This window comes from Drosophila sulfurigaster, chromosome 3 (genome assembly GCF_023558435.1).
Source record: "Drosophila sulfurigaster albostrigata strain 15112-1811.04 chromosome 3, ASM2355843v2, whole genome shotgun sequence".
NCBI lineage: Eukaryota > Metazoa > Arthropoda > Insecta > Diptera > Drosophilidae > Drosophila > Drosophila sulfurigaster.
In genome coordinates this window covers 25,861,093-25,888,391 of record NC_084883.1, presented here as the reverse complement: position 1 = coordinate 25,888,391, position 27,299 = coordinate 25,861,093, and the positions used below count along the sequence as shown (strand labels likewise).

Here is a 27,299-nt window from a genome sequence, read left to right as displayed (position 1 = left end):
TTTCTGTGTTGATGATTGCAAAAATTAACAAATTCGTACGCAAAGCCAAAAAATGAACGAATTTATATATTTTATCGTAAAACATAACGAGTTTCTAAAATCAATCTTAGCTCTAAAAATAGTGCTAATCCAAAGCTTTAAGAATATCCTTCACTTATTTTTAAAATTGTTTAAGTTTATGTTTTTTTTTTACTGTAAAGATGGACGCACATTTATCAGAGAATTACCCTTATGCCTGGAAAAGGTTCTCTTATATTTTCGTCTTATCTCTGGAAGAACTCTGTCATTTGGTCGTCATGTTTATGCAATTTAAATAATTTTATATGTTTTTATTAACCCTTACTAGGATATAACAAAATATATATGATGGTAACTGTTGCATTCCGCTTAGATAAGATTAAATCTCAAGACACGAAAAAACGGGATTCGTCTGTAGCAATGTTATATAATGAAATCACATAATAAGAAAACCAAAAGACAAACCATGTTTCGGGGGATGGAAATGTTTATCTCACTTATTTTAAACATGACAGTTTGAATATAACTGTCAGTACAGTTTCAGAGGCTTCGAGTATTCTTCAAAATGTGGGAGGTTTGTGTCTAGACTACATGCAGTAAGTGAACGATTCTTAACGACCACGTTTAGCTAAGAAAATTACTCAACGAATTTATCGATTGAATCAAAATGTATCGCACTATCGAAACTGCGTGCTTCACACTATGAAGCTTACTGCTACAGCACGGTTAATGTCATGCGCAGCCGCTAGGTGTCGCCGTACTTACCTTTTCATATCAGTTGGATGCTGTAAACTTCAGGAGCAGGTTCTGATTGGCGACGCTGCTGCTGAGTTATGCTATTGGAATGCGCTCCTTAAACAAACGACGACAAACAAACCAAAAAAAAATAACAACGAAAAATAAATTAATCCGTGAAAATTGCAATTTGTGAATATTATTGCAAAAAGTGAAATGCCGCTACATGTTTGTTTGAGCCAAAAGTGAAAAGACAACGCAGCCAGACAAAAAGTCTAAGACTCCTCCTGTATTTGTGTTTGTGCTTATGTGTGTGTGAGCGTGTGTGTTTGTGGGTGCGCGCACAACAAAAATATAAATAAAACACACAAGCAGCGCCCCCATCGTCAATGTCAATGAATGAAGTTGATAAAAAGTGAAATAAAAGGCCTTTAATTGCCGCTGCAGTCAATAAATCATCAAACGAAAATATGAAAGCATCTCTGGAATTTCGTGTGTAAAATTAGAATCACAGGAAAAAGATACAAAATACACTAGTGTAATGCCAAAGAGGCATACATCGTAAAGTGCGTCCATAGTTTCTCCACTGTGTGTGGAGGAGAGGCGAGGCATCATCGGCAACAGCTCAATGCTGATGCTGCTGCTCCCCACTTCTACTTCCTGCCCATATGCTAGCTCCAACAGCAACAACAGCAACAACAACAACAACAGCTACAACGACAACAACAAAAACGCAACGTGCTCTCCTCTATTGCTACTGGGGATGCTGCCAATTGCCGCCGCTGTTGTTGCCTTTTGCCGTTTGCCTGCGCCAACTCCACAACTGAGCTGAGAGAGGGCGCTCTACGTAAAGCCAACTGAAGTGAGAGAGCGAGCGCCAGTGAGCGCGCGTGAGAGAGCGTGTCGTGAGTATATCGCTATGTGGTGGCTGTGAGCAGCAGGCAGTAAGCGGTGCCACAAGTGAGCAGCCTGAGAGAGAGAGTGAATTCATTTCAATTCGTAACGTCAACGTAATCGCACGTATCGCGCAATCGTCGTGGTGTCGCGCAACTGCATCGAAAACGAAAAACGGTTAATGGCGAATTTTATCGCGCCAAACGAATAATATTCGGCAAACACATTGAACGAAAGATCGCACGTTCGAGCGAGATCAAAAGTGTGTGTGTTTTATGCGGGAAGTTTTGTAAGCTACACTCAAGTGAGTGCCCGTGATTGTGACTGTGAGTGTTTTGTTTGAGTGCTTCGAATGTTTTGCTGCCGACAGCAAAAACAACAATAAGAACCTAACAACAACAACAACAGCTAGCAATAACAATAACAATAACAATGCCGCAATGCTGCGATGCTGAGAAGTGATGATGTTATGATGTTGTTGTTATTGTGAGTGGAGCCAAGAGCACCAGCAGGATATTTGAAACGGTGTGCGTGTGCGTGTATGTGTATCTGTATGTGTATGTGTGCTTGCTTGCGTGCACTGCGGCACCACAGGCAACATTATGTGAAGTGTTCAATTTAATGAATAAATGAATATACGCGCACACACACACACATCCACATCCACACAAATACACATGCAGCTGGCAGCAACTATGAAATATTGACGTGCAGGACGCAGTGCAAACAAAACAGCAGCAACAACAACAACACAAAAAAACTGAGACTCAACTGAATAGCGATAAGGTTACAGATGCCCTAAACACACACACACACAGGCAGGCTTAAAAAGGATACGAAGGAGTATACAAGGCTGTAACTGGATACATGTTTACTCATAAGAAGGCGCTCAGTCTCTGTCCCTGTCTTCGAGCAACGTTGCCGCAGTGCAGCAGACAACAAGAACAAATAACGCCAACGCGTAAGTAGCTGCCGCCTTGCTTACCACTATAATAAGACACACTCACTCTCTATTTCTATCTCTCTCACTCTCTCGCTCCCTCTCACACACTCTCTGGGTGGACATTTGTGACCAAAGACAAAAGGGAACTTAGCAAAAGCGTTGACAGTGGTCGCTTCCTGCGCCGCTAAGTATGCAATTCTATTTTAAGCGCACTGCAAAGTGCAGCCAAAGTAGGTGAAGTGGAGTGCAAAGCGTGTGTGTGTGTGTGCAAGTGGGAAGAGTAACTACCACACACACACACACACACAGTCACACTCGCATAGCGGACAGTTGGACATACAAAACGTATTCAAGTGTAACTAAAGACGACCAATTCACAAACAAACAAACAAGCGGACGCCAGCGAACCATGAGACCAAGGAGGCGCGAGAGACCGAGACCTAAAGACCACAGCGAACAGGGAACAGCGAACAGGAGACGATGCAGGGGCAGAGCGGGGTCAACTCCGATGCGACAGACTGAGCGAATGACTGACTGAATGAGCGACTGAATGACTGCATGTCGCTCGCTAATGTTTATTATGAAAAGCGTGCCCTTTTTGAACGCCATCGTGTATTTCCATTTTTATTTATTTTTTGTTTTATTTTACGATTTCGGTGCTGCATGTGTATTTTGTATTTTGTATTTTGTATATTTTTGTTTTTCTTGTCAGCGCGCGCGGCACGATTGCATTTGAGTTTTTGGGGTGGATTGGGCTGAGGAGGGTGAGGAGGGTGAGAGGGAGCCCTCATAAATGAGAGCGACTGCGTCGGTGGCACTTAATGCATTGATAAAGAGATGCAACAACAACGAGAGTATGAAACATGCCACAAACGAGGCGACGTTCGCGCAATTACTGTTATAATTTGAACATGTAACCGTTATTCAAATTCAAATTCAAATTCAAATGCGTACTGCAATTAAACAACCCCCCAAATGCGAGGGTTACCACAAACTTATCAGTTCAACACTTTTGCTATCTCTAACCACACACACACACACAAAACACTCACACTCCCACTCTATTAATAAACGTTCTGAATGAATGAATCACCTTGACATGAGGCCCCCAAAAATGGTGACCATTAACTTCGAGCCATAAAACAGAAAATGTGACACCAAAAACAACAATCAGTGGGATACCAATTTGTTGAAAAATTATAAATTTGGATATGAGAAAACTATTTGGTTGATGGAATTTTAAAAAGTGAGATAATTGAGGGATTTGTGAAAATATGTCAACGATTAAGTAACACAAAGTTAAGACTGTTACGGTCTCTTTAGCAGAATAGAAAGATTAAATTACCATCCAGTTTATTTGATGATAAGTTATTTATTTACAGCTTCAAACATGAGATTGAATTTCATGACGAATCGATTGTACATTGCTAATGTTATTTGCTTTATGCGATTGAATTTCACTCTAAATGTGAATTCCTTTCATCCAAAATTCACTCTTGAGTTGTAATTGAATTGTCAACCAACAAAAATATTGTGCCACTAATTTGCAGCAATTAAGAATGATTTGAATTGGACAGAATGTAAATTGAGCCGCTACATCAATCGATTAATTTACTTAAAAGTCCAATAAAATTGTGTAACATTAGATCAGAAATCAATGATCCCATTTTAAGTAATTGCAATTTGGCCAAAAAGAGAAGAAGCGGGTATTAATTTAGCGACCCTCGTATGTAACGAGTGGGAAACAAACAATCGCCAATTGGCATATAATGATCCCCTTTCAAAAGTGGCAGTCAGGCGGACGGACAGACAGACGGACGGACGGACGGACAGACAAGCTGACAGAACCAGCAGCGACATTCAAAATAATTCTCAGGCCTTGACAAATGCATGGTAATGATTTGAACGAGTAATACTCACACTTTTTTTGATATTTGGCTTTCATTTCACTTCTTCGTTTTTTTTTTTTAACAATTTACGCGAGCTGTTACCCTTTCCAAGTCGAAGTTCCTGTCATACGTTCTCACACACAGAGTAATAACAATAATACAAGAACATATACATATATGGAGACTCGAGAGGAGAGGCGGCGGCTAGTCATAATTTTAGGGGTTGTATAGAGTGTATTTCTGTTCTCCTCCCTACTAGATTACAGCTGTTGTTTCTAGCGTTCTAGCAAACAAGGGTTTGGTTTCAGGACAGTGTCAGCATACCTCGAACCCGAATCCGAACGAACACACAATATCCATGGGAACGGGAAGAGGGATGAGCATTGAGTATTGAGAATGGGAATTTCGGAAGGCGAATGGGAATGGGAAAAGATGGAAAGGAAAGGAATGGGATTGTAGGAGCATCGAACATCTTTGACTCCTGCGGTGATTAATTGTCATTTGAGCACAACTTGAAAGACCAAAGACCAGAAACGCATGTTACAAGTAAGACGAGCCCGAAATATTCTGGGGACTGAGACGTTGACAGAGAGCATAATACTCTTACCTAGATGAAGCGGGGCATTTGGGTTCATAGGCTGCGACTTAACATTGGATTAGATGTCGATCATCGATACGCGCAACAAAAAGAAATGAATTCAGAAAAGTAGGTAGCTGATAGGGGAACACCTAGAGGAACCATCATAAATTGTTGGCTTAGAAAATGGGCATTAGAATGCAACGTTGATATGCTAGATAACTTTCATGCATTATCCGCTCGAGGTAAGCGTATTAAGTAAGGGTAGAAAGTTGTTTTACTTTTACTACAACTTCTTCTGTTTCTGTGTTGGCCAGTGTTCAGCGACAGCTTGACATTGCCACTGAGAGTTTGTATTTGTGTGTGTGTGTGTGGCATCATCATCAGTTGGTCGCCATCGATTTGTTACTTGTTGTTGCTGGGCATCATCATAAATTATTGTGTGTAAGTGTGTGTGTGCCAAATAAGTTTGCGAACAACAACTGCTGCTGACCAGCAGCAGCTGAAACTTTGAGCTACATACGATAGATTGAAAGAAGTTCTCTCTAATGAGATACAAATGATAAGAGTCATCAGATGTTCAGTTCTTTGTGGGTTTGTGCCACTTATTTAACTGATGGCATAATAAATAATTTGCTTATTGCATGCATATGCTCGCTCTTTGCATCTCGATCTCTCGCTCTCTACGTCTGTCTCTTTCTGTGAGTGTGTTTAATCTATTGTGTTGTATCTTTGTATCTTGTAGCTACACGCGTTCGCAATGTACGATTGCATGTAACAACAGATACGGGACGTCACAGCGCAATCGAGCATAATTCATGGCTGAAACTTTTGTTTCTAATTCAACAACAATTACGCTTAATTAATTTAAAGATGTTTGTTGTGTTTGCTTTCGTTACTGCTGTTGTTGTCGTCATGTCTAATGCCTCTATCTCTCATGAAACTCACAGCTTGCCATCCCATTCAGTTTGTCCTCCTCCCCCTCTGGATGCCTCCCTTCAACTCGCTGTCGAATAAATTTTTGAGCAGTTATGAAGGCTGAAACGGAGGGCGGGTTTCCAAGTGAATGTGCACGTCGTCGCTTATAAATAGATTAATTAAAATCATCTTTAATTGTTTGATTACAAGACAAGCCAGCGTTGGCCCGAAAAAAGCAAAAAGCGAAAAGCAAACAGCAGCAAGGCATTGTTGCCTCTGCCTTGGCTCTATAATATACTTTAGAGAGTTAAAGTGTGTGTGTGTGCGAGTGTGTGGGCAAAATGCGCAACATGTGAATTCCACATGCGGCAGCGATTGCCACAGTAACCATCAGTAACTAGAAGCTGAATCGGAGGCAAGAACATTGCCAAGCAGCACGGTCCCTTGAGTTCTGAAGATTTCATTTGTGCTACAGATGTTCAGAGATTGTACAACATAACTACACACACTCTGACACACACACACACATGCACACACGCACACTCAGAGCACAAAAGTCACACGCAATTGAAGCAGCGGCATCTGCCAGATACACTTCAGTTTCAGCTTCAGTTTCTCTGCTTCATCTTCAGGCAGTCGCGTAGTAACTGCCGCTGAATTTCGAGTGGCATTTGATTTTAGTGTGTAGTATACTCAAGTGTGTGTGTGTGCTCCAGAGGCATAAAAATTATTGCTGGGGTCTGAGTCAGTCAGTCATCAATTATTTTATAGAATGCTCACTTGTTTTCTGCTTGTAGTACTCGCATTGTCTGAGCACACACACAAACATACATATATATAACATAGCTCTGTCCCTCTGTCTCTAGTTGTCTGTCTGTCTTTCTGTTCTGTCCTCTCATCTGTCGTCAGTGAAGTTTTGAAAGTTCTTTGTGGCACACAGGAAGGGCTTCGGCGTCAGCTTCAGCTTTAGATGCAGCGTCGGTGGCAGCCGCAATAGTTGTGAAATTAAATTGAATGCGACGCAGATTATCCCACGCAATCTTTCATTCATTCATTCATTCATGCTAGGAAGCACTCCTCCGCCAAAGTTGAGAAATCATCAAAAGTTCAGGCGGAACTTCAGCATCCTCCACCAGAGAGTTCCATATTCCATACAATATAAGATGATTATATGCTCACGCAATCTCCCTCTTTCGTATCTGGCTATAAATCTAAAGCACTCGTCTGTCTCTCACTTGTCTGTCAGTTCAGTTCACTTCTCCGCCTTCATCGCTTGGCGTGCCAAAATCAATGCAAAGTAAAGTTCTTTTTTCTGTCTTTTTTGTATGTATATGTCTTTGGCTTCCAATAAATAAAATCCATTCGATTACAAAGTGCACACAATGAAATGCCGCTGATAAGCGCTTTACACAATCCATTTGGCCTACTTCACTTCATTAAAAATCTATTTAAAATGTGCATGGAACCAACGCACACAAAAAAATGTACAAACTGATAACGTCATCGGACAACTGCGTGCTGCGAATCTCGAATTTAACGAGTCTGTGCCACATTTTGATTAATCTTCTCACAATACGCGCCTGCCGACAATTTTAATAGCCATTTTGTGTCTGATATATGCCATTATAATTGTCATAAATTTCATCATTACGTGGAAATTGTTGTGGGAAGCTGATACACAAATTTGGCAAGGATGTCGCACACAACTTCAGGTTGAGGCACATGCGAAAATAATGTGAGTAAGCTCGACAGAGAGACACTTGAAATCGGCAATTAAATGTGTGAAGTTTGGGAATGTGAATACATTTCTAAATGTCAACATTATTGCCAAATTTAACAGCTCTTGTTTTAATAGAATTTGAGAACATGTATTGTAATTGACTTTGGGATATATAATGTAATAAATTACAATAAACAAAGTGCGTTAGAAAGCTACAGTAGAATATGCTCGACTTTGAGATACCCGCTACCTATTATCAATAAATAAACCCGAAAAATACTGAATTATGATATATCAAAATGTATATTTGGTATATCGATTTAACAAGTATTGTCAAATGAAGGCGAAAGAATAGATCTATCTACCTTTAGTTTATTAAATCTACATACATATTTGTTCATACGGGCAGACGGACAGACAGACAGAAAGCTAAATCATCTTGGCTTGGTCAAAGAGGATTCCTACTGCCTGTAGACATAAAAGTGTAAAACCCTTCAATCCCATTCCAAATGAATAGTAAAATAGTATGGAACATCAAGTTTCGAAACATATTTAATAAAACAAAAATTGTGAAATTGTAATTTGAATTCCTTTAAAAAATGTTGCCAATTTTAGCAGTTCTTGCTCTAATAGTTTTCGAGATGTCGTTATTATTAGTTGCGGACAGACAGGCAGACGGAGCTCTACTTTAAGCTGAATACTTCTGCTCATTTAATACATACATTGACACTCTTTAAGTACATCCTTTTTCCCTGTCCGCATAACGTGTATAATTAAGTTTCATATTCACTCTTTAATTACATTTGTATCTTATTAAGCACAGCAAATTGGATGATAATTATTTTGCTAGAATTATCTAACACAAGCACACTAACACACACAGTGCAGTGAGCTATCAAAATATCACACTCAGCTGAGCTTAGACAAAGGATTTAGTTGTTTATAGTTGCTGTATTTCGCTTTTGTTCACTCTCACATATTAATTACAAATGCGACTTCGATTTACTATCAGAATTGTAGTTTGGAGCAGAGATTTGTGCTGTTAACATATCGATTTGGAGGAGGCTGCTGATGCCACACCTCGGGGCAACAGAAAATGTAATTTCGTTAAGCAGCCTAGCAAATATGATAGATACAATGCATACAGGCGATGAATGCGCTTATAGAATGTGCTGGACCAGAGCGTTCGTCAAACAATGGTCTAGACAAATCGAAAACAAAACGAAACTTCAATATCCACAGCTATAATTGAATGCACACAAACAACAAAACGCTGAGTATGTGTGCATTACCATAGGGAATACTATTATTATCTGGTCAGTTACAAGAGAAGGGGGGAAAGGGGACACACACTCGCTTAGCTAGCTGGAAGAAGAATATTGACAGACACTCAAGTGTCCACAAGCACCCTGTAAATCCAATTGAATTACGCATAAAAGGCGCTTAAAGCAAAAGAAATGACAGTCGTGACGACGAACACGAGGATGACGACGACGATGGCGATGAGGATGACGATGACGATGACGACGGCGATGATATGATAGAGACAAGATAGAGAAAGAGCGGAAAGAGTCGAAGCCGCCTATCAAATATATACGAGCATTATTATTTCCTTTTAATTTCTGATTACCCGATATTTTATAGCCTGTGTGTGGAGCATGCTAGCCCACGACGATGTTCACGATGATGTGAATGATGATGATGATGGGCTAATCATAATCACATTTCACATACACTCTAACATTGAGCATTTCCGCAACATTTACATATCGACTTTTAACTTATGCGCCTTTTAATAGCTGTCGTCGTCATCGACGTCGTGTCATTAAAAATGCGACTGGGAATCGTATCAAATGGGAACGGGTTGAAGTTGAGTTTAAGCTTATGCATGATTAATACATAATTACATAGGTAAACGCATAAACTCTGCGTCGCAGGTACAAAACAATTCATAGTAGAGAGTTCTGTTGGACATTTTAATGGTTTGGGCCAACACACACACAGAACTCCACAACTAATAACATTTAAGAGACATAAGACAAAAGACAAACGACACGATAAACGACACTGAAAGTCTGTAGACAAAAGGCAGAGTTCCCACCAAGGCACGTCCTGCCTATCGGAGATTGTAGAAGAGGTGGTCATGCCATCGTACCGTCTCGTATTCATACTCCTCTACTCTGAGTACTCGCACTCGCACTCGCACTCACACTCACACCCGCACTCATAGCTGTTATTAATATTTCGATTAGGTAGCAGCGATTCGTAGAACTTGACACATGACTTGCATAACTAATAAGAACACATTTTGTAACTTGTGGCCTATTGTCGGTTGCCCTACACACAACGCAAGCAGGCAAGCAAGGCTCTTGGCCTCAAGGCATATCGATTCAACTTTCGCCTCAGACAAAATCAACTGATTGATGACAAGACTTGACTCCATCAAAATGTAATCGAAAAGCATCACAAAACAAAATTGTGTGGCCATCATATGCCTTGAGTGATGATATTAAAATTTAGTGCGCTATTCATTAGGTAGATGTAAAAAAGAATTAAATTTTTGATGAAAATGTTTTTTCGGATTGGGTTTCCAGCTCTCAGAAGAGCATGTTTTTTTAAGTATGACAGTTCAGTGAACTACCAATTGAGATTTTTTTAAGATTTTGTTTTCTTTTTGATGTTGTAAGAATAGAATGCAAGATGGTTTTTCTGAGCCCATTAAAAATGCATTTTCTTTGTCTGTCTGAGTTTTCTTTCGTTGGTAAAAGATGGAGAATACTTATAAAGTATTAGTTAAAGTCAAAATCACTATGAGATGTCTATAAGTAGATTGTTGTTATAAATTATGTCATTATGATTTATGAATTGAATTAAATGCTTTCCAATGTTAGCAAACAGTTCTGATTTCTGTAAAGACATTTCAAATTCAATTAATTTATTTACTTTGGTGATATAGAGAAATTTAGCATCGTCAAGTTAATGTCAAATGAGTTGCCAATAAATTGTAATTAAATAAATACATTTCTCAAACTCTAATAACAAAGTAAAACACAATTGCTTTATAAAGTGTCTTTCGCTGTGCTTTTTAGAATAATAATAGCAAAGTTATCAACTTGAATTTAATTGCATTCAAGGCTAAATGTATTAATTTGTCTAATAATAATACATATTTAAATACAATTGTATTCTAATCTGCCTTTAGCTGAGTTGAAATAACTTAATTTGTCAAATGATGATGTTACAGACAAATACTTAAACACTATGCAATTACCTTTTAAACTGAGCTTCAATAAATTAATTTGTGTTGTAATAATAACAAATTTAAATACCTAAATAAAATAGCACTCGAAACTGTCGCTGAGTTGAGCTACTTGTTGAAAATACTTAGTATTTTGTATATAAATTGTGCTGTCTCAGTGGCAGGTGATTAATAAGTCGCATTGACGGCACATAATTCAATGTTGGGCATAATGATTATTAATGAACAAACTTGTGGTTTATGTGCTTATGTCTCTTTGTTACTCTGTGTATGTGTGTGTTTGTTAGTTGGAGTGTTCCTTTGAAGATATAAACACTTTAGTCCATTCATGGACACTTTTAGTAGTGTCTCCACTCTTGTGGTTTTGCCAAGTGGCGTGCAAATTGCATGCCAGCAGCTTGGCTAGAGGCAATTCGAGTAGTATTTGAAGTACTCGTGTGGAATGCAATTGCAAGTGAAGTGCCGGTAAAAGCCATTTAAATGTATTTCTTATCTGACTTTACAGATCGTCGTTGTGACATCAACGTAATCCATCTGCAGCTAATGCCAGCACACAACAGCAACACCAACAGTCGCAGCAACATTCTCAGCAGCAGCAGGTGCAGTTGTTGGTGTACAGGAAACGAAGAGGAACGCAGGACAAGACAAAAACAACGACGTGCTTTGCAGTGATAAAAAAACAAACACACTCAACACACACTGACAACGAATTATAAACGACGAGTCAAGAGAAGAGCAACAGCAACAAAAAGAACAACGAAGCATGACGTCGACGTCATTGTCATCGGTGATTAATAAAGCCGGAAATGTGATTGTAGTTTTAGTGAGCCTACAGCTAATATGGCTAACATTAGCCGGCTGTCGGGAGCTGCCACTTGGCATTGATTATGGCAGCATGTCCGCCTCCATAGAGGATGTCGACGTCATCGACACACAGGTCACCGAGGAGAGTGCATCACCGCATCGAACTAATCTCGATGCCGCACTCAGTGGCGAGGATAACAAATCAGCTGGCAGCGCATCCGGCGCAGCAGCAGCAGGAGCAGCGGGAGTAGCTGGAGCTGGCACCTTGCTGGAGGAGTTCAATGGCGGCAAACTGAGTGCAGCCGAGGCGAGCAACACGCTGCCGATCTTCCTCAGTGAGCCGGAGAGCGTGTTTGTGGTGAAAAATCGACCGGCGGTGCTCAAGTGCAAGGCGTCGCATGCGTTGCAGCTGCACTTTAAATGCAGCGGCAGTTCACAGCCACCGCCATCGACGCACGACAAGCACGTGGATCCGCATACCGGTGTCCACATGGAGGAGGTGACTGCCACCATACATCGCGATCTCGTCGATGAGTACTTTGGCAAGGGGCCCTTCAAGTGCGAGTGCCAGGCGTGGTCGTCGCGCGGCGTGGTCAAGAGTCAGGCTGCCACGGTGCACATAGCATGTGAGTATACCACAAGGGGCGAGGGGGAAGTGTAGGGACGCAGTGCACTGCGCGAAAATGTATGAGCACAATTCAGGCAGAACCAGGAAATTCTTTAACTTTTATTTTAAAGTTCAAATTTTGAGCGAAATTGTGTTTCAAGAATAACATAGAATTTGGAAGTGAAATAATTAAGTAAATCTTACATCTATCGGAAAGAATAAATAGAACTGATTTCTGCAAATAAATTAAAGTAAAATATTCAAGCTAGCATAATATGTTAAAGTAAAAAACAGAATGAAATCTTTTTGTATTTCTATTTGAGTGAAAGATTTTTGCTTAGCTAAACATAGGTTAATTTACAGACTTCGTTTAAAGTTTTTGTATAGAGTTCAAAATCGAATTTAGAAAATATTAAATTATACAAACAAATCTCAATTTTGTAATTAGTCTATCAGCAATCATATTAAAGTGGGGAATTATTATTGGTTATGTAAAGAAAACAAGTTTGACGACCAATTAAAATGGAAAATGTATTAGGCAATTAATTATAAAAAAAAATTTAGCTATAAGCTAACATTTTTAATTACATTCCATAAAAGAAATTAATTTATAGTATTAGGAACAGATTAAAATTGATTTACATATATAAGTTTAAGTGAAATATTTAACTATTTACTTGTTTATTAGGAATTTTCTTATATCGTAAATTATCCAGAACAAACAGGATTTTTTGTTAGCTTTGTGGCTTTCTTGATTTGTATTTATTGTGCTTATATCAGGCTTTTTCATGTTATTGATAGAATTACTATTGCTTGACAAAGAACACAAATAAACTGGTAAAACTAGCAAGATAAAAACCAACAAACAATTATACAATATTTGCAATTCAACAAAGAAAATAAAATCAGAAATTGAGTACAGATCGTACAAATTCAAGTCCAAACAAATCGATTGATGAATTTTTGGGGAGCTTCGATGATTATTCATTGCTCTTAGATCAAATGTAAATAGCAATATGTTGAATTTCGGTTTCCAAGAAAAACAAATGAGTTAATCAAATTAAATGAAAGCAAGTTAAGATTTTTGTGTAAATATGTATCTGATAAAATAATGATTTTGTGTTTTGAATTATTGCAATGCATCATATTGATTGTATGTAGATTTTTCTTTCTGTGTAGCGAATAAACTTATTTATGAATATGTCGCATTTTTTCTCTCTCTCTCGTTTTTTCCACCCCTCTGTAGACATTCGCAAGTCCTTTGGTCAGTCGCCCACATCGCTGCGCCTCGAGCTGGGCAGCCGGGCGGAACTGCATTGCGAGCCGCCCGGCGGTTTTCCGGAACCGAAGCTCAGCTGGCACAAGAACAATGCAGTCATCGGTGTCGAGCCAGGCGAGCCAGGCATCACTGTGGCCGGCAGCAGTCTCACCTTTCGCCAGGTTGCGCTGCAGCATATGGCCAACTATAGCTGCAGTGCGGAGAACATTGCCGGCAAACGCGTCTCCGACTCGGCTGTGCTCATTGTCTATGGTCAGTACACGAATTTTTGTGGTCTACACACACACACGAGTGTTGCCCACTCACAAACTCACACACTCACACTTCTCTTTACACTTCTCCCCTCTTGCAGTGAATGGCGGCTGGAGCGCCTGGAGTCCGTGGCGTGAGTGCAAGTGCAGTGGAAAACCGAGTCAGGGACGCAAGCGAACGCGCACCTGCACCAATCCGATGCCCTTGAATGGTGGCGCCCAATGTGCTGGTCCCCAGATCCAGAAGTCCGCCGACTGTGCCGCCTGTCCAGGTATGTGAAACGCTTCTTTTTTCCTAGTGGTTGTGGCTACCCACAAATTGTGTGCACTGTGCGGCATTTGTGGGCGCTTCTGGCAATGTGGGCGTTCTCCTCCACCCTCCACCCTTCACCCTTCACCCTCCACATTTCGAGGGCGTCGCCCACTTTGCGTTTTTGGCAACTTTAAAGTGTGACCGTAATTGAAGTGCCAACAACAAAATTGTCAATTTAAATGTCGCTTCTCTCTCCCCCCTGCTGTTGAGTGTTGCCTGTGGGAACGGCGCCACCTGCGTCCCTGTGACCCCAGTTTCCAGCTCCCTCAACCTCCTCCCTTCCACCTCTGACACTCTCTGCCGGATTTGTTGAAAACGACGCACATTTTTCACACCAGGCAACGAGAAACTGCTTTGCTGCTTTGTTGCTTTACTGCTTTACTGCTCTGCAGAGCTGCGACAGCAAAACAGAGGCCAATACAAAGCAATGTGCCGCAAAAGTTCAAGGGGCGCTCCAAAATAAAAAAAGGAACAAAAGCGTAGCACACAAAATTTAGCACGTCGCTATATACATACACTAACTGTCAGGTAGATACTGCTAAAGTTGTGGAGCAGTAAGGAAAATATGGTCGATAGACAGTTGTTGATTTGATAATTATGGGGGAAGTAAGTTTATGGTAATTGGGGCAGTAGTGAAGACCATTGATAATTAGTGAAGGGAATGGGTTTTAAAGATAACTACGATTTTACTTTTTGAGTCACTGCAGTTACGCTTAAATAGAAAATTGGGTTGTAGGAGTTGACGAGAAATGTAAAATCATGTGGGAGTTAAGAAAGTTAAAAAAAAGTATATAACATAGTTGAAAAACAAAAGTTCTACAAAAGTTGTCAACAGACAGTCAATACTATAATTTAACGAATCAGGTTGCTCATTTGGGTTAATAATTAGATCATAATTAGATCAGGAATGTGAAGGGCAAGTTATTAATATTAGTATATATAAATAGTGCTTGGAGCATATATTTTAGAAGCAGATTGTTGAAGGGAATAGAGTAAAATTCTTTGAAATTATGCACTCAGAAAAAATCAGTACAATTCGTTCTACAAAATAAAATATTCAGATCAATCTCGTTTTGATCTACAACTTTCTTACATTAAGAATTGCTTATTTAAAGTTTTTACCCCCGAATTCTTTATTTAAGAATGAAAGTATTTGATTTACCTCTTAGTGATCAATTTAACAAAATTGGAAAGTAGAACAAGACTAAGCAACAATTCGTTTATGACTTTCCTTTTGTGTAACATATGAGATATAGACTGGAAGTTGTTAAAGTTAACATAGAATTCGATTAAAAAGTGAGTGTATTATATCCAAGCGTAGTTATAGAAAGCAATAAGAGCACAAAGAGGCTTTTTATTTTATCTCCAAATGCAATAGCCAATTGGCTTTTATCAGTATGTTCCCAACATTCGCTTACACAAGCCATTAGAACAGTCTATTACATTTTACATGGACTCGAAATAGTCGGGCATTACGCACGATAAAGTCGTAATGCCGCATTTTGAAAGCGGAGTGTAATACATTTTTGAGTGAGCGCTGAGTATTTCATTTAAAACACGCATTCGACTGCGGCTGCTCTTGTGGCTGATGGTGCCTTTGAAACGCGACGACAGATATCTCCACATGTACGATATATACAATATAGTATATACATATATAGACTCTTTCGTAGAGATGGATAGATTGGACTTGCTGTGTTGGGGAAGAGAAGAGGAGGAGAGGGAAAGGGACCCCGGGGGCGTCTGCTGGCGGCATACCAGAGAGAGAGTCAGAGAGTCACAGTCACAGGCACTGACTAAATGGTGACAAAAGCATTGAGGCGGAGCAAGGGCAGGGACGCAGTTTTGGGCACCGGAATGGGAAGAGATTGAAGAATTGGAATTGGGATGCACAGGCGAATGGACAGACAGACAGAAGGACGGTCGCTTGGTTCGTTGGTTCGTTGGTTGGTTGGCTGGTCGATGGGGCGCTCTTTTTGACAGACGCACGGGCGGCATGTGTTTGAGACTCTTCACTTTTATTCATGTAAATTTATTGTATTGCACATTGTATTGTAGTGCTCGCACACAGACACACACACACGCGTACACACGTATACACTTATACACACGCAGGCTCACAGCGGGCACAGCAATGAGCAATTGTTGACAGACATCCCGGTAGCAGCATGGATGAAAAAGACACGAGGGGGACGATGCTGACGGTTGGGGGACGATGCTGTTGAAGAAGCAATAGCAATACACTTCAAGTGGGTGGCACTGTAGAGTGGGGAATGAGGGAGGAGGTCGCTGCTGCTTTTTTCTATGAAAAGTGTGTCATAAAATTAATTTTAAATTTCGCTTCGGTTTCGCTTTTTTTTCTCTCTTCTTTCTTTCTGTTTTGTTGTTGCTGTCGCTGTTGTGGCGTTCAATCTACATCTTATGACTTTTCATCCCCATGGAACGGTGTCAACCTTATGGTGCTTCATCTACTCCGACTGCCTTGAATTTACCTCGATGCTGCTTCTGCTGCTGCAACGCCCACAACGACGCCTGTGATTACGCTGATGGTGCCTGCTGCCTGCTGACTACTGCCTGATGCTGACAACAACAGAGGACACTCAAATTGTGAGCGCTGATGGATTTGACATTTCGTCGAGTAAGCGCAGTAAGTTGATTCAAACGCCTGACAATGTGCATCTCATTCAAAAATTCGAAAAAAGACAAAAGGGGAGGAATGGCAAAACGGGGGTGGAGGTGTGGTAGATTTATCAAGTATACGAGTAGTGTTCAATATGGCATTGTTTGGCAGCCGTTAAAGTTGAATGCTTAACGAGCCAAAGCCTGAAATTGTTAGTTGGATAGGGTCGCTTGGTCGGGGGTTGGGGTTGCGCTTTACAATTCAATAAACAATTGTGTTAAACTGAGCCGAAGGCCGTAACATCATCAGCAACGACAGCATCACATCCTGCTCCAGCGGACCATGGAGTTATTCATGTATTCAAAGCTGTTAAGCTCGAGTCTGTTACTTAGTTTTTGGGGCAGTCGACAGAGAGAGTTGGAGAGTATGCTAGCTTGGTGACGTCATTGTTGACTGCGAACAGCAACTTAAAAATCACTTACCACGATTTACGCTGTCTGATTCATGCAACAGTCTGGCGACGACCCTTCGCAAGGCAACAGGATGCGTCCCTTTTTCATATTACAAGGAATGCGAACGAATGTGCGAGTGTGTGTGTGTAGCCAAGTGATGATGGGGCAACGACGACGCCGAAGACGTCGTCGACTGTCGACTTGGGGGTGGTTTTTGGGCTGCTCGAACAAAAACAGGAAGTGGCAAATGCCGATGTTATACTATATACTATATGCGAGCCTAGGCATACATCTTTTTAGCCAACAACATGCACAATTTGCGCTTTTTGTTTAGTTTTCGGACTTTCCTTTCCCCCTCCTGAACAACAAACAAAGCAGAGTGAAAAAAACTGGGCAAAAATTGAAATAAATGAAGCAAAATGCGAAAATAGAAAAGCATTAAAATGACAATCACTTTTACTCACACAACATAGAAGAGAAGAGCAGACAACAGCAGAGTTTGGGGGAAGCGCCTCTCTGTTAAATATGATGAGAACATTTGAGTGGATTGCTCTCGCCCATGGGGAAAATAGGCTCATTTGTGGGCCCTTGATGGCCATAAATATTGCGTAGCCTCTATTTATTCAGCGTTCAGCGTTCGAAAGGTGCCATAATTGCGACGCATCTATTAGCCAAAGCAATGCTATAAAATGTAATGCCAGACCGCCCTAGAAGCGACTCAATCTCTGGTGTGTGTTGTATGCCACATGCAGGCACGCACGTATGGCAGGAATATATTCCCTCCAAATCCCATTCCGGGACGCGTCTCCTTCTGGCTGCGCTGTTTGTGATAAATGGCATTTGGGCATGCCGCTGTCGGGAATGTGTGCTAAATCATGTTAATATGACTTTTGATTTCTAAACTGCCTTTCTTCTTATTGTTGTTGTAGTTGCACGCTGGTCCTCGTGGAGCGAATGGAGCATCTGTTCCGCGGAATGCATACAAGTGCGTCGCAGAAAATGCCTGACACATGCCACTGGCAACGGCAACAGCGATGTGGCAGATGAAGCCGGCGAGCTGCTGCCTGGAGGTGTGGGCGCCGCAGCCCTAAGCAGTCTGGGAAGTAGCAGCGATGGCGCCACGAGCAGCGATACTAGCAACAACAACAACGGAGATGCTGATGGTCCAGGATATAGCAAATCATTGTGCGCCGGAAAAGACATACAAACGGCCGAATGCCGTGGAGAGCAGTGTCAGATTGGCAAGGATGGTAAGTGTGCTTATGACAACGGCAGAAAGTCGGTCTGTCTCTCCTGTCCTGTCTGTCCTGTCTGCCACTCCGTTCAGGCAGTCAGTCAGCAACAAAGTAGACAGTTAGACAACAATAACAATCACAGTGGGCACGACAGTCGCAGTCACAGACAGAACACAACCGACCACACACACACACACACACAGACACAATGCCGAGCACTCAGCTCTGATTGTCACAATGGAAAATTAACCAAGTGCATTTTGTTTGTGCATATCCGTTGCCCTCCCCCCCCGGCTCTTAACTCGAACCCCAAACCCTCGACATAAAAAATGGTAAAATAAATCAAGAGACCAGGCCACTCTCGTTCAGCACTTGTTTGGTTGGCCAACAACTCTCAACCCCGAAAGGGTCGCAAATCAATCGCAGCCCCCAATCGAGATTAAGAATTAAGCGTGAGTTTGGCCAATGTTTATGTGCTTTGCCAGATAATTAGGCAAGTGACGACAGCTGAACCACTTTTCCTCTTTTCCCCCCCGTGCTGACTGACTGACAAGCACTTTGAAGCTTTTTACGTGTTATTGTTATTCTTTGGACTCGTCTGCGTCGTCTGCAAAGCAACCTCCAACTCTCAGTTCAATTTGCCAAAAACAGGGTAGAAATAGCAAAAGTGCGTGGGCGATTGGAACCCAAATCAAACATAGTTTGAGGGTGAACGATTGCGGTCCATTGGGATCAATTATATGACTGTCACAGTGCGTAATTGAAAGGATCAACTTGGCATTTTGCCCACCATTCGCACTTAATTATACCCTCTACTCAAGCAGCAGCGGGTGTTTCAGCAGTAGATTTCTATCTTTATTGACAGTCCACAAAAAAAGTTTCACACAAATGAAAGTCAAAAGTCCTGCCGGCTGTCTGTCTGTCTGCGCTTTAGAGTGCATGACACTCGGAGATTAAAAGTGATAGACACTCCAAGTTTTGCATGTGGGCTACATTAAACCATAAGGATATCAGATTTCATTTCAATTTTTGATGTCACACTTACAGAGTACATAGAAAAGGGGTGTTGGCTATATACTTTTTGGCATTTGTAACACTGAAACTTGTTTCAATTTATTTACAAATTGAATTTTTATTGGTTACTTATGATAAAAGTAAACCATGGAATAATTTGATACTTTTTATGTACAATCAAACGTCCTGAAGTCAAGAATAAAATCTTTGATCAAGATTATATAATGTCATAATTGAACCAAGAAAGTAAATTCTTAGATCGAGATCTAAATTCTACAAAATCAAGATTTGCAATCGACTTTTCAATCTAGATTTTTTCTCTGTGTGTACTTTAGTTAAAGTCTCACTTTTTCAATGCTAAACTTTATACCGAGTATTGTAATCTTTTTCCTAGGGTATTTCCCAGTCGAACCTATTAAGCTCACATACTGAATTTTTTTCGGGTTACATTTTTTGTCGTTATTTGATTGCAGTTGAAAAGTTTCTGCGAATGAAGAGTGACACTTTGTTGGTTTTTTGACTTGAGCCTTTGGCTTATATCCTTGCCATTATATTACATTCACCTCGTTTCCGGTTCCCAATCCGGCTCCGGCACCGGCTCTGGCTACAGCATCAGCTCCAATTGCCCCGGGGCTAATATCCCCCGGGGGCAAGCAACTGTTGAAGCCGAGTCTAAGGCTTTATTATGCGGCTATTGTGGTGGGTGGCTCAGTCGGTCGGTCGGTCGGTGCTCGATGCTCACTGTTCGGTACTTTTGGTAGTTTGATGTTCTCCCCCACTGGTAATCTCTTAGCATGACAAATACGCTTTTGATGTCCCACACAGGAGTCTGGTATAGGAATAGGGAAAAAAAAGTCAACATGCAAAATGCAGAAATGAAAAACGAAAGCGCAAGAAGAAAGAGTCTCAAGTTTTGTATTTTAGTAGAAGGGATGCGCTGAGAAGGATGTTGCCGATGCAGAAGTAGAAGAAGAAGCAGAAGAAGCGGCAGCATCACTGTCGTTGATTTACAGCGAATATAATTGCTCATTTCATACATTGTATAATGCGTCGTTCACAGTGTTTGTCTGTGTGTAATAATCATAATATACACATATACTCTCTTATATTCGTATTCGTATTTGTATTCGTATTCGTTCGTAATTCCTTGCGCTGCAGTGATTCCTTTTTGCTCGGTCGCAGTCCCGGCACAGCGCCAACCAGTCACCGCCAGCGCCACCAACAATGACGACAACAATCACAGCAACGGAAACAAGGCAGCGCAACAATGGCGCTACTTCGACCAAGGGGCGACTATGGCGAGGGAGAGAGCGACGCGACGGGGGGCGACGACAGCGAACAATAATGCGAAATAGACGCCGGACTGAGAGTCTGACTCTCGGGGTAATGGGAATGGACAGGAGAAAGGGGAGACAGAGAGAGAGTTGGGGGATGAGCATACAAACATAAAACATTAAATACAGACATATAAAGAGAGCTGATCCAAGCGGGAGCAACAGTGGATACGGATACGCATGGCTGCTTTGGATTGATGGCAACACAACTTTCGGGATGCGAGGATGCGACCGCATTTGGCTCGCTTCGCATTGGTTTTTGGTTTTTGGTTCTGGTTTTCATTTGGTTGACTCAACGCTTCACAATCTGTGTGTGTGTGTGTGTGTGGGATGCGAAATTTTTGCATGGCCATCATCAGCGTTCAAGAAAAATGGGGGTGCGCAATTTACGCAGCGGCATGAACAACTTTTCTCCATCTTCAACGGCTTTTTTCCTTTCTTTTTTTTCTGTTTAATACAAAAGACAAAGATTGAGATTGGCATGCAGGCAGGCAGTTGACAGAGGACGGAGACGAGGGAGCTCTCCGCTCTGAAAGTGTATATTAAAAACCAAAAATCAGCAGTTTTACTTATCATCCCCGCTTCGTCTTCTCTCCCTCTTCTTCTTTGCAGACTTCGATTGGACACTGTACTTGGGTCTGGCCTTCATCACGGCTGTTTGCTTTGCCTTTGGAGCGGCCCTCATCTGCTGTGCCCGACGCGGCATTCGCGCCAATCCGCACTATAACATGGCACGTTCAGGTAAGTCGAAGGAGACGGAGATTCCACACAACAAGCACGCCAATTTGAATCGCGTATCTTTTTCGTACTCGTTTGCAGTTATGGATGCGGATTACATGCCCGGCGTTGTCGACAAGAAGGAGATGCGCATGCACATCGAGGCCGCCAATTTGGGATACGATTATGTCAATCCCGGACATCGTTATTTACCTGGCGAGCACATCGTCGGCATGGGCATGGGAGTCGGAGTCGGAGTCGGCGGAGTTACCGAACATCATTACGATGTGCCCAATCTGTCGGCCAAGTAAGTTGCAGTTACCCAAACAAAGTTCCTTAATCGATTTATGAAATTACGTAAAGACTTGTAGGGTAACTTAATAGCCTGGGAGAGGGTAAAATACTTTTGTTTTCAAGTGTGTAACGTTTTTAAGAAGACAAAGATTTTACTGTGCAGTAGGCAAGAAGTATCGGGACTGTGGCTTTAACTTCAACAACTTTTATTTATTCTTCTTAATTAGTTTCATATTCCTTAAGGTAATCCTCACTACATGCAATACACAAAAAGTTTTCCAAAAATTTTCAAAATATGCTTAAATTGTATCAGCTAATGAATTCAAGTTGATTTTGGTCTGTCCTTGCAGCCTTCTTAGGTTCTTTAGAATTTGAAGCCTTTTGAATTAAGTTCTAAATATATAAAATTTTCTACCTGGCAAAGAAAACTGATATACAAGTAGAAAGCACAGATTATTAACAGCAACTAAATAGTCAGCATTGAAGTATAATAAAGCATACCGAATTTATTTAAAAACTAACAATCAATTAGAAGAAGAATTTTGAAATAAAAGACAATTCAATTCCAAATATAAATTCACGATTATGTAACTAGTCTCATCTGCGTAAATTTGAGTTAACTTGGATTACTTAATTTGAATACAAGTACTATTATGAAGAAAGTTTGATTCTTTGTCCAAATATTTTGATGAACTTAAATTTGCTAAATATCCAAATAATATTCTAATATATTTAACGACAAAATGAATGTTTTCTCGAAGAAAAATACCTTTATTTTTAAAAGTGTTAAGTTGCCTTCAATAGGTTAGGGTATTTACTGTTCGCTTTGCTTTCAGTTGTTAATTCATTTCACTCTCTTTTGCAGCTATACAAATCCCATTGACGATCTCAGCGGGGATTACCTGTCGGACACAGGCGACTCCTCCACAGCTGACACCTGTAAGTAGCTCCCACACCTCAAAATGGAATTCCTCTTTAACGAAAGTACTTCCTCTCCCCCACAGCCAACTCGACTTTCGATATGAATGCCAAGCTCTCGATACTGAATACCTCGAAGAGCACAAGCTACGAGCTGCTGGGCAGCAGTGGCGGACAACTGCGACTCTATGGAGGCGAACTACTTCTCTTTGTGCCCGAACTGGCCATTGGCAAGCATCTGAAGAAGCATGTGTCGCTGATGCTGCTGAGCGACGAATGCAGTCGCATTGCCTGTGCCACCGAGAGCTCCATTCTGTGCAGCAGTGTGGTGCACTGTGCTCCGCGCAACTACAGCTTTGTGAAGCCCGTGATACTGAAGATCCCGCACAGTCTGTTGTCCCCAGAGCAGTGGCATGTGCACATCTATCATGCGGACAGCGAACACGACGATCTCAATGTGAGCTGGCGACGTGCGGTGTCTGTGGGCGAAGAGACTATCAATACCCCGATGTTTGTGCAACTGGAGCCGACGCATGTTTACATCATGACCGAGCAGCTGGGACACTTTGCGGTGGTCGCTGAGCCGAGGATTCAGCAGCCGGCGATCAAGATGAAGTTGCTCGCCTTCAGTCAGCACACGCCGCCAAGCACCGCCAACTGCAGTCTGCGCATCTATGTGGTCAAGGATTTCCCCAACAGCAAGGATATTTGTGCGAATGTCGAGTGCAAATTGGGTGGCAGTTACCTTGGGGAAAGTGAAGTCTTTGCCTTTGTGCTCAACAGTCGCAATTTGAATATTCGCGTGCGTTCCACCGACGCCGATGCAGCGCCCTACGAACATGCGATTCCCTATCAGCACATCCTAAGCAACAATTCCATATTGCACTGTGAGTTCAGTGTGCGGCAGCGGGATCAACATGCTCTGTGCGTTGACTTTGGCCAGGGCGATGATCTGGACTTTTATACGTTTAGCATTCCCTCACAGCCGCTGGGAGGTTCAGCGGAGGAGTTGGCCTCGACGACGAATACGACGATTTCGATTGATCGCCAGGGCAACTATGTGAACGAGAGCTGTGTGCTGGACTTTGTGCAGCTGCCACATGCCACAAAGCGTCTGATATGCGCCGCCCTCGATCCGCCGCGTGCCGATGAGCGCGATTGGCGGCTGTTGGCGAAGAAACTTAGCACCGATCGGTATATTGCATACTTTGCCACCAAACCCTCGCCCACCGAGCAGATCCTCAATCTGTGGGAGTGTCGGGCGAACAATTGCAGCAACGGTAACGGTAACAGTTCCACGTCCATTTCGCATGCCAACACCATTATGGCTCTGCTGTTGACGCTCAAGGAGATGGGACGTCAGGATGTGCTGGACATCATTGTGGAGACAATTGGACCGCTCTGGATATAGAGCGAGAAACACTGCGAATTATAAGCGAAACAACAACAAAACCGAAAATGTTCATGAGTTGCCTTTTATTTGAAAAAAAATCACTAAAAAAACGAAAGAAATGTAATCGAAAATTGCATCGAAATGAAACGAATTGAAGCAAAGAATTCAAAAAATATGATTATGTAATCAAAGTTTAGACGTAGACATTATATAGACACATTAGTTGATAGATTGTACTAGTTACATAGCAAGAGAGAGATAAGTTAGAAGATGTAGTGAGTAGTGAGTACGATGTGAAATACTACGACTTCGACTACTACTTCTACTACAACTGCTCAAACGAACTCTGTTCCCCATGGGTGCCATGCATTTTTGATACTACAGACATAAGGTAAAGAACGCGTACTCTAGAGTTAAAAGTTATGTATGTGGCTTAGCAAACTTATAGTTTTAAACACTCAAATTCTAGTATTACACACAAACTAAAATATTTATATATACCATATATAGTTATATATATATATTATATATACATATTATGTATGAACGAGTATTGTATATTGTATTTGTAGAGAACCAAGCGATCCCCGATAAGCTCAAGCACACATATAGCCTGCGTCTATATGTGCGTCAAGAAGTTGCAAACTGTTTGCCAAATTGTTGAGTTTCTCAACCGACTCTAGTTATAGCCGATTAACCAGGAATGACATGATTTAGTCTACAACTATACACACGAACTATATAACTGAATGATAAACATTAGACACACACACATATAACGCATATAAATACAACGCATACATAGTCTATGAATTTAGTTGGTAGTTTCATGAGAAAACAAAAAACCAAAAAACAAAACAACAACAACCGAGTAGCTTGTTAGACATACTCAAGTGATAATCTTTGTATTTGTCTTTAGTTCATAAGTCAATAAACTGTCGTTTAAATCGTTAATTCAACAAACAACCACAACAACATCAACCATGAATATTTCATCAAATAATAGTAAAACAAATAACCAAGTTAAACAACTACAAAAACTAATTACACTATAAATATGAATAGAATTTAGCCATAAATGCAACATTCATCATGAACTAACTGAATTGACACAGTTCCGAAAATTGTGCAAATGTTTTGTTTGAGATACAGATAAACGATTTTTTTAACTGCTGTAGTTCTTATGTATTTATATATGATTTAAGTAAATGACAACACAACGGAAAATAAAAATGAATAAAGACGTTACTTACTGTAAAAACATAAAATCACATTTTATTTTAAATATATATTCAAATTAAAATATTTCAAATAGCTGAGTTCAAACCTAACGTTTTTAGTGTTGAACAATGCGCTTAGTAAATTGTCCAAGCTAAGTATAAGCCGAGACATCAACCGAACTGGTTTTAGCAAAGACTAGCTAACATACGTTGAACAATAGATGGCGCTGCTTTGCGGCTTGCGTTGCCACTTTGATTTGGTTCATGCGATAAATAGAAATTGTCGATAATCTATTGGCGGCAATAAGTTTTATTCAAAAATAAACTATTGATTGGACTTAAACGTTATCTCGCTAAGAGTTTGCACGTAACTTAATAAAACCAATACTTATACAACTCTATTAATGCATATCAAGTATATTATTTTTGTATAAATGAAAATTTAAGTAGAATATTTAAAATATTTTCAAGACTTTACAATAATTGCTAAGGTCAATTAAACTTTGAGCGCAGCAATTGAGTTGTTTAAGTGATTCAATACATTTTTCTGAGTAATAGCGCAACACTTGCCACATTTTTGTAGCATATTTTCAAGCAATTGGCATTCGGCATTAATAAGAGAAAATTAAGATACAATTATTAGTTTAAGCAATCAACACAGTCTCATATACCGACAAGCATTTTAACAAGCCGCACTGCAAACGATCCCAACAAATAACAAATCAATAATTTAATGCAACACAAAATGATTGCTGTTGCAGCTGTGGTAGTTGTTGTTGCTGTTGTTGTTGGTGGTGCATTGGCGGCGCCTTTTATATCCAACAGCATCAAGCGAATAAATAAATTTAAACGATTTGGGTTTCTTATATACTTTATCTTCGTTTCTTATTTTTTTTTTTTTTTATTTTTCTGCTTTTTACTGCAGCAAATAGAAATCTACGAAGGCCACTTACAATCCCAGTTCGGGCAGATGAAAAAAGCGTGCAACGGCTGCCGAATCGATGCCTGTCCACACAAATGCAGAGAAAAAAATTGTTCCTGCCTGCTGCCAGCCGGTAGCTTTGTCGATTATTGGCCCAACAGCAACAACTGCGATTGCGATGGGAAAGGCAATGACAACAACAGCAACAACAGCAGCAGCAGCAACAGCAACAGCAACTTCGACTGCTGTCATCGTCAATTAGTTTTCTCACCGCAGACATAACAATATATTTTATGTATCGTTTCGACTGTTTGCCATCGATTTTGTGTCCCCGTGCTCGCATCCTTGACCATCGCGAAGGTTTTTTGCATTTTTCCGCAGAAAGGGCAACAGCAACATCAACAGCAACAGCAGCCGATCAATGTTTGAAAAATTTCCTAATTGGGTCGAAATTCCAATCTAACAACGATTTTAAAAGTCTTGACAATTTCTTGCTGCTGTTTTTGGCTGTTGCTGTCGCAGTCGCAGTCGATGTTGCTGTTGCTGTTGCTGCTGTTGCTGTTGCTGGTGTCAACTGCTTGGCTAGTCAATAAAATTGGGGTCCTTGATAAGGTCATTGTCGCAATGTGGCAATGTGGCAGCTGTGGCAGCTGTGGCAGCTGTGGCAAGGTGCAGCCGGAGACTATTTTATTTGCATTTGTTACACTCAAAGCATGCTTATTGTTTACACACAACCGACTCAACAACTGCACAAATATGCAAAAAAGCAGGAAATGTCCTCTTACAAACATACATCCACACTTACACACACACACACACACACAAGCACTTCAAGTAATGGGCAAATAAAGCCCAAAGCCAAAAGCGGAAGTTGCCACAAGGCAGCAGCAATAAAATAACAACTTCAGTTGATACGGTTTCGTGTTCTATCACTTAAGCCAGGTTGTAATCTAGATGTGGATCGATGTCGATG

General features: G+C 40.9%; 1 protein-coding gene across 5 annotated transcripts; it reads left to right on the top strand.

Annotated features, from left to right (window-relative positions):
* Window positions 1–808: 808 nt before the first annotated feature.
* On the top strand, window positions 809–25,452 carry LOC133841723 (netrin receptor unc-5). 5 transcript variants are annotated; one of them, XM_062274408.1, is made up of 10 exons: window positions 810–2,608; window positions 11,459–12,383; window positions 13,611–13,895; window positions 13,996–14,166; window positions 16,801–16,854; window positions 18,209–18,529; window positions 21,475–21,603; window positions 21,682–21,886; window positions 22,739–22,812; window positions 22,878–25,452. In XM_062274408.1, the coding sequence occupies exons 2-10, from the start codon at window positions 11,717–11,719 to the stop codon at window positions 24,200–24,202; spliced, it is 3,231 nt and encodes a 1,076-aa protein (XP_062130392.1). In that variant the 5' UTR covers window positions 810–2,608; window positions 11,459–11,716; the 3' UTR covers window positions 24,203–25,452. The 5 variants fall into 5 exon arrangements, with proteins under 5 accessions (XP_062130396.1, XP_062130392.1, XP_062130395.1 ...); XM_062274409.1 differs by lacking the exon at window positions 810–2,608 and adding an exon at window positions 11,094–11,221; XM_062274411.1 differs by lacking the exon at window positions 16,801–16,854.
* The last annotated feature ends 1,847 nt before the right edge of the window (window positions 25,453–27,299 follow it).

Coding starts and splice junctions, on each gene's coding strand:
- LOC133841723 (XM_062274408.1), top strand. CDS start 11,717: ATGACGTCGACGTCATTGTCATCGGTGATTAATAAAGCCGGAAATGTG. Junction 14,167..16,800: donor CGACTGTGCCGCCTGTCCAG/GTATGTGAAACG, acceptor TGACAACAACAG/AGGACACTCAAATTGTGAGC. Junction 21,887..22,738: donor GTGCCCAATCTGTCGGCCAA/GTAAGTTGCAGT, acceptor TCTCTTTTGCAG/CTATACAAATCCCATTGACG.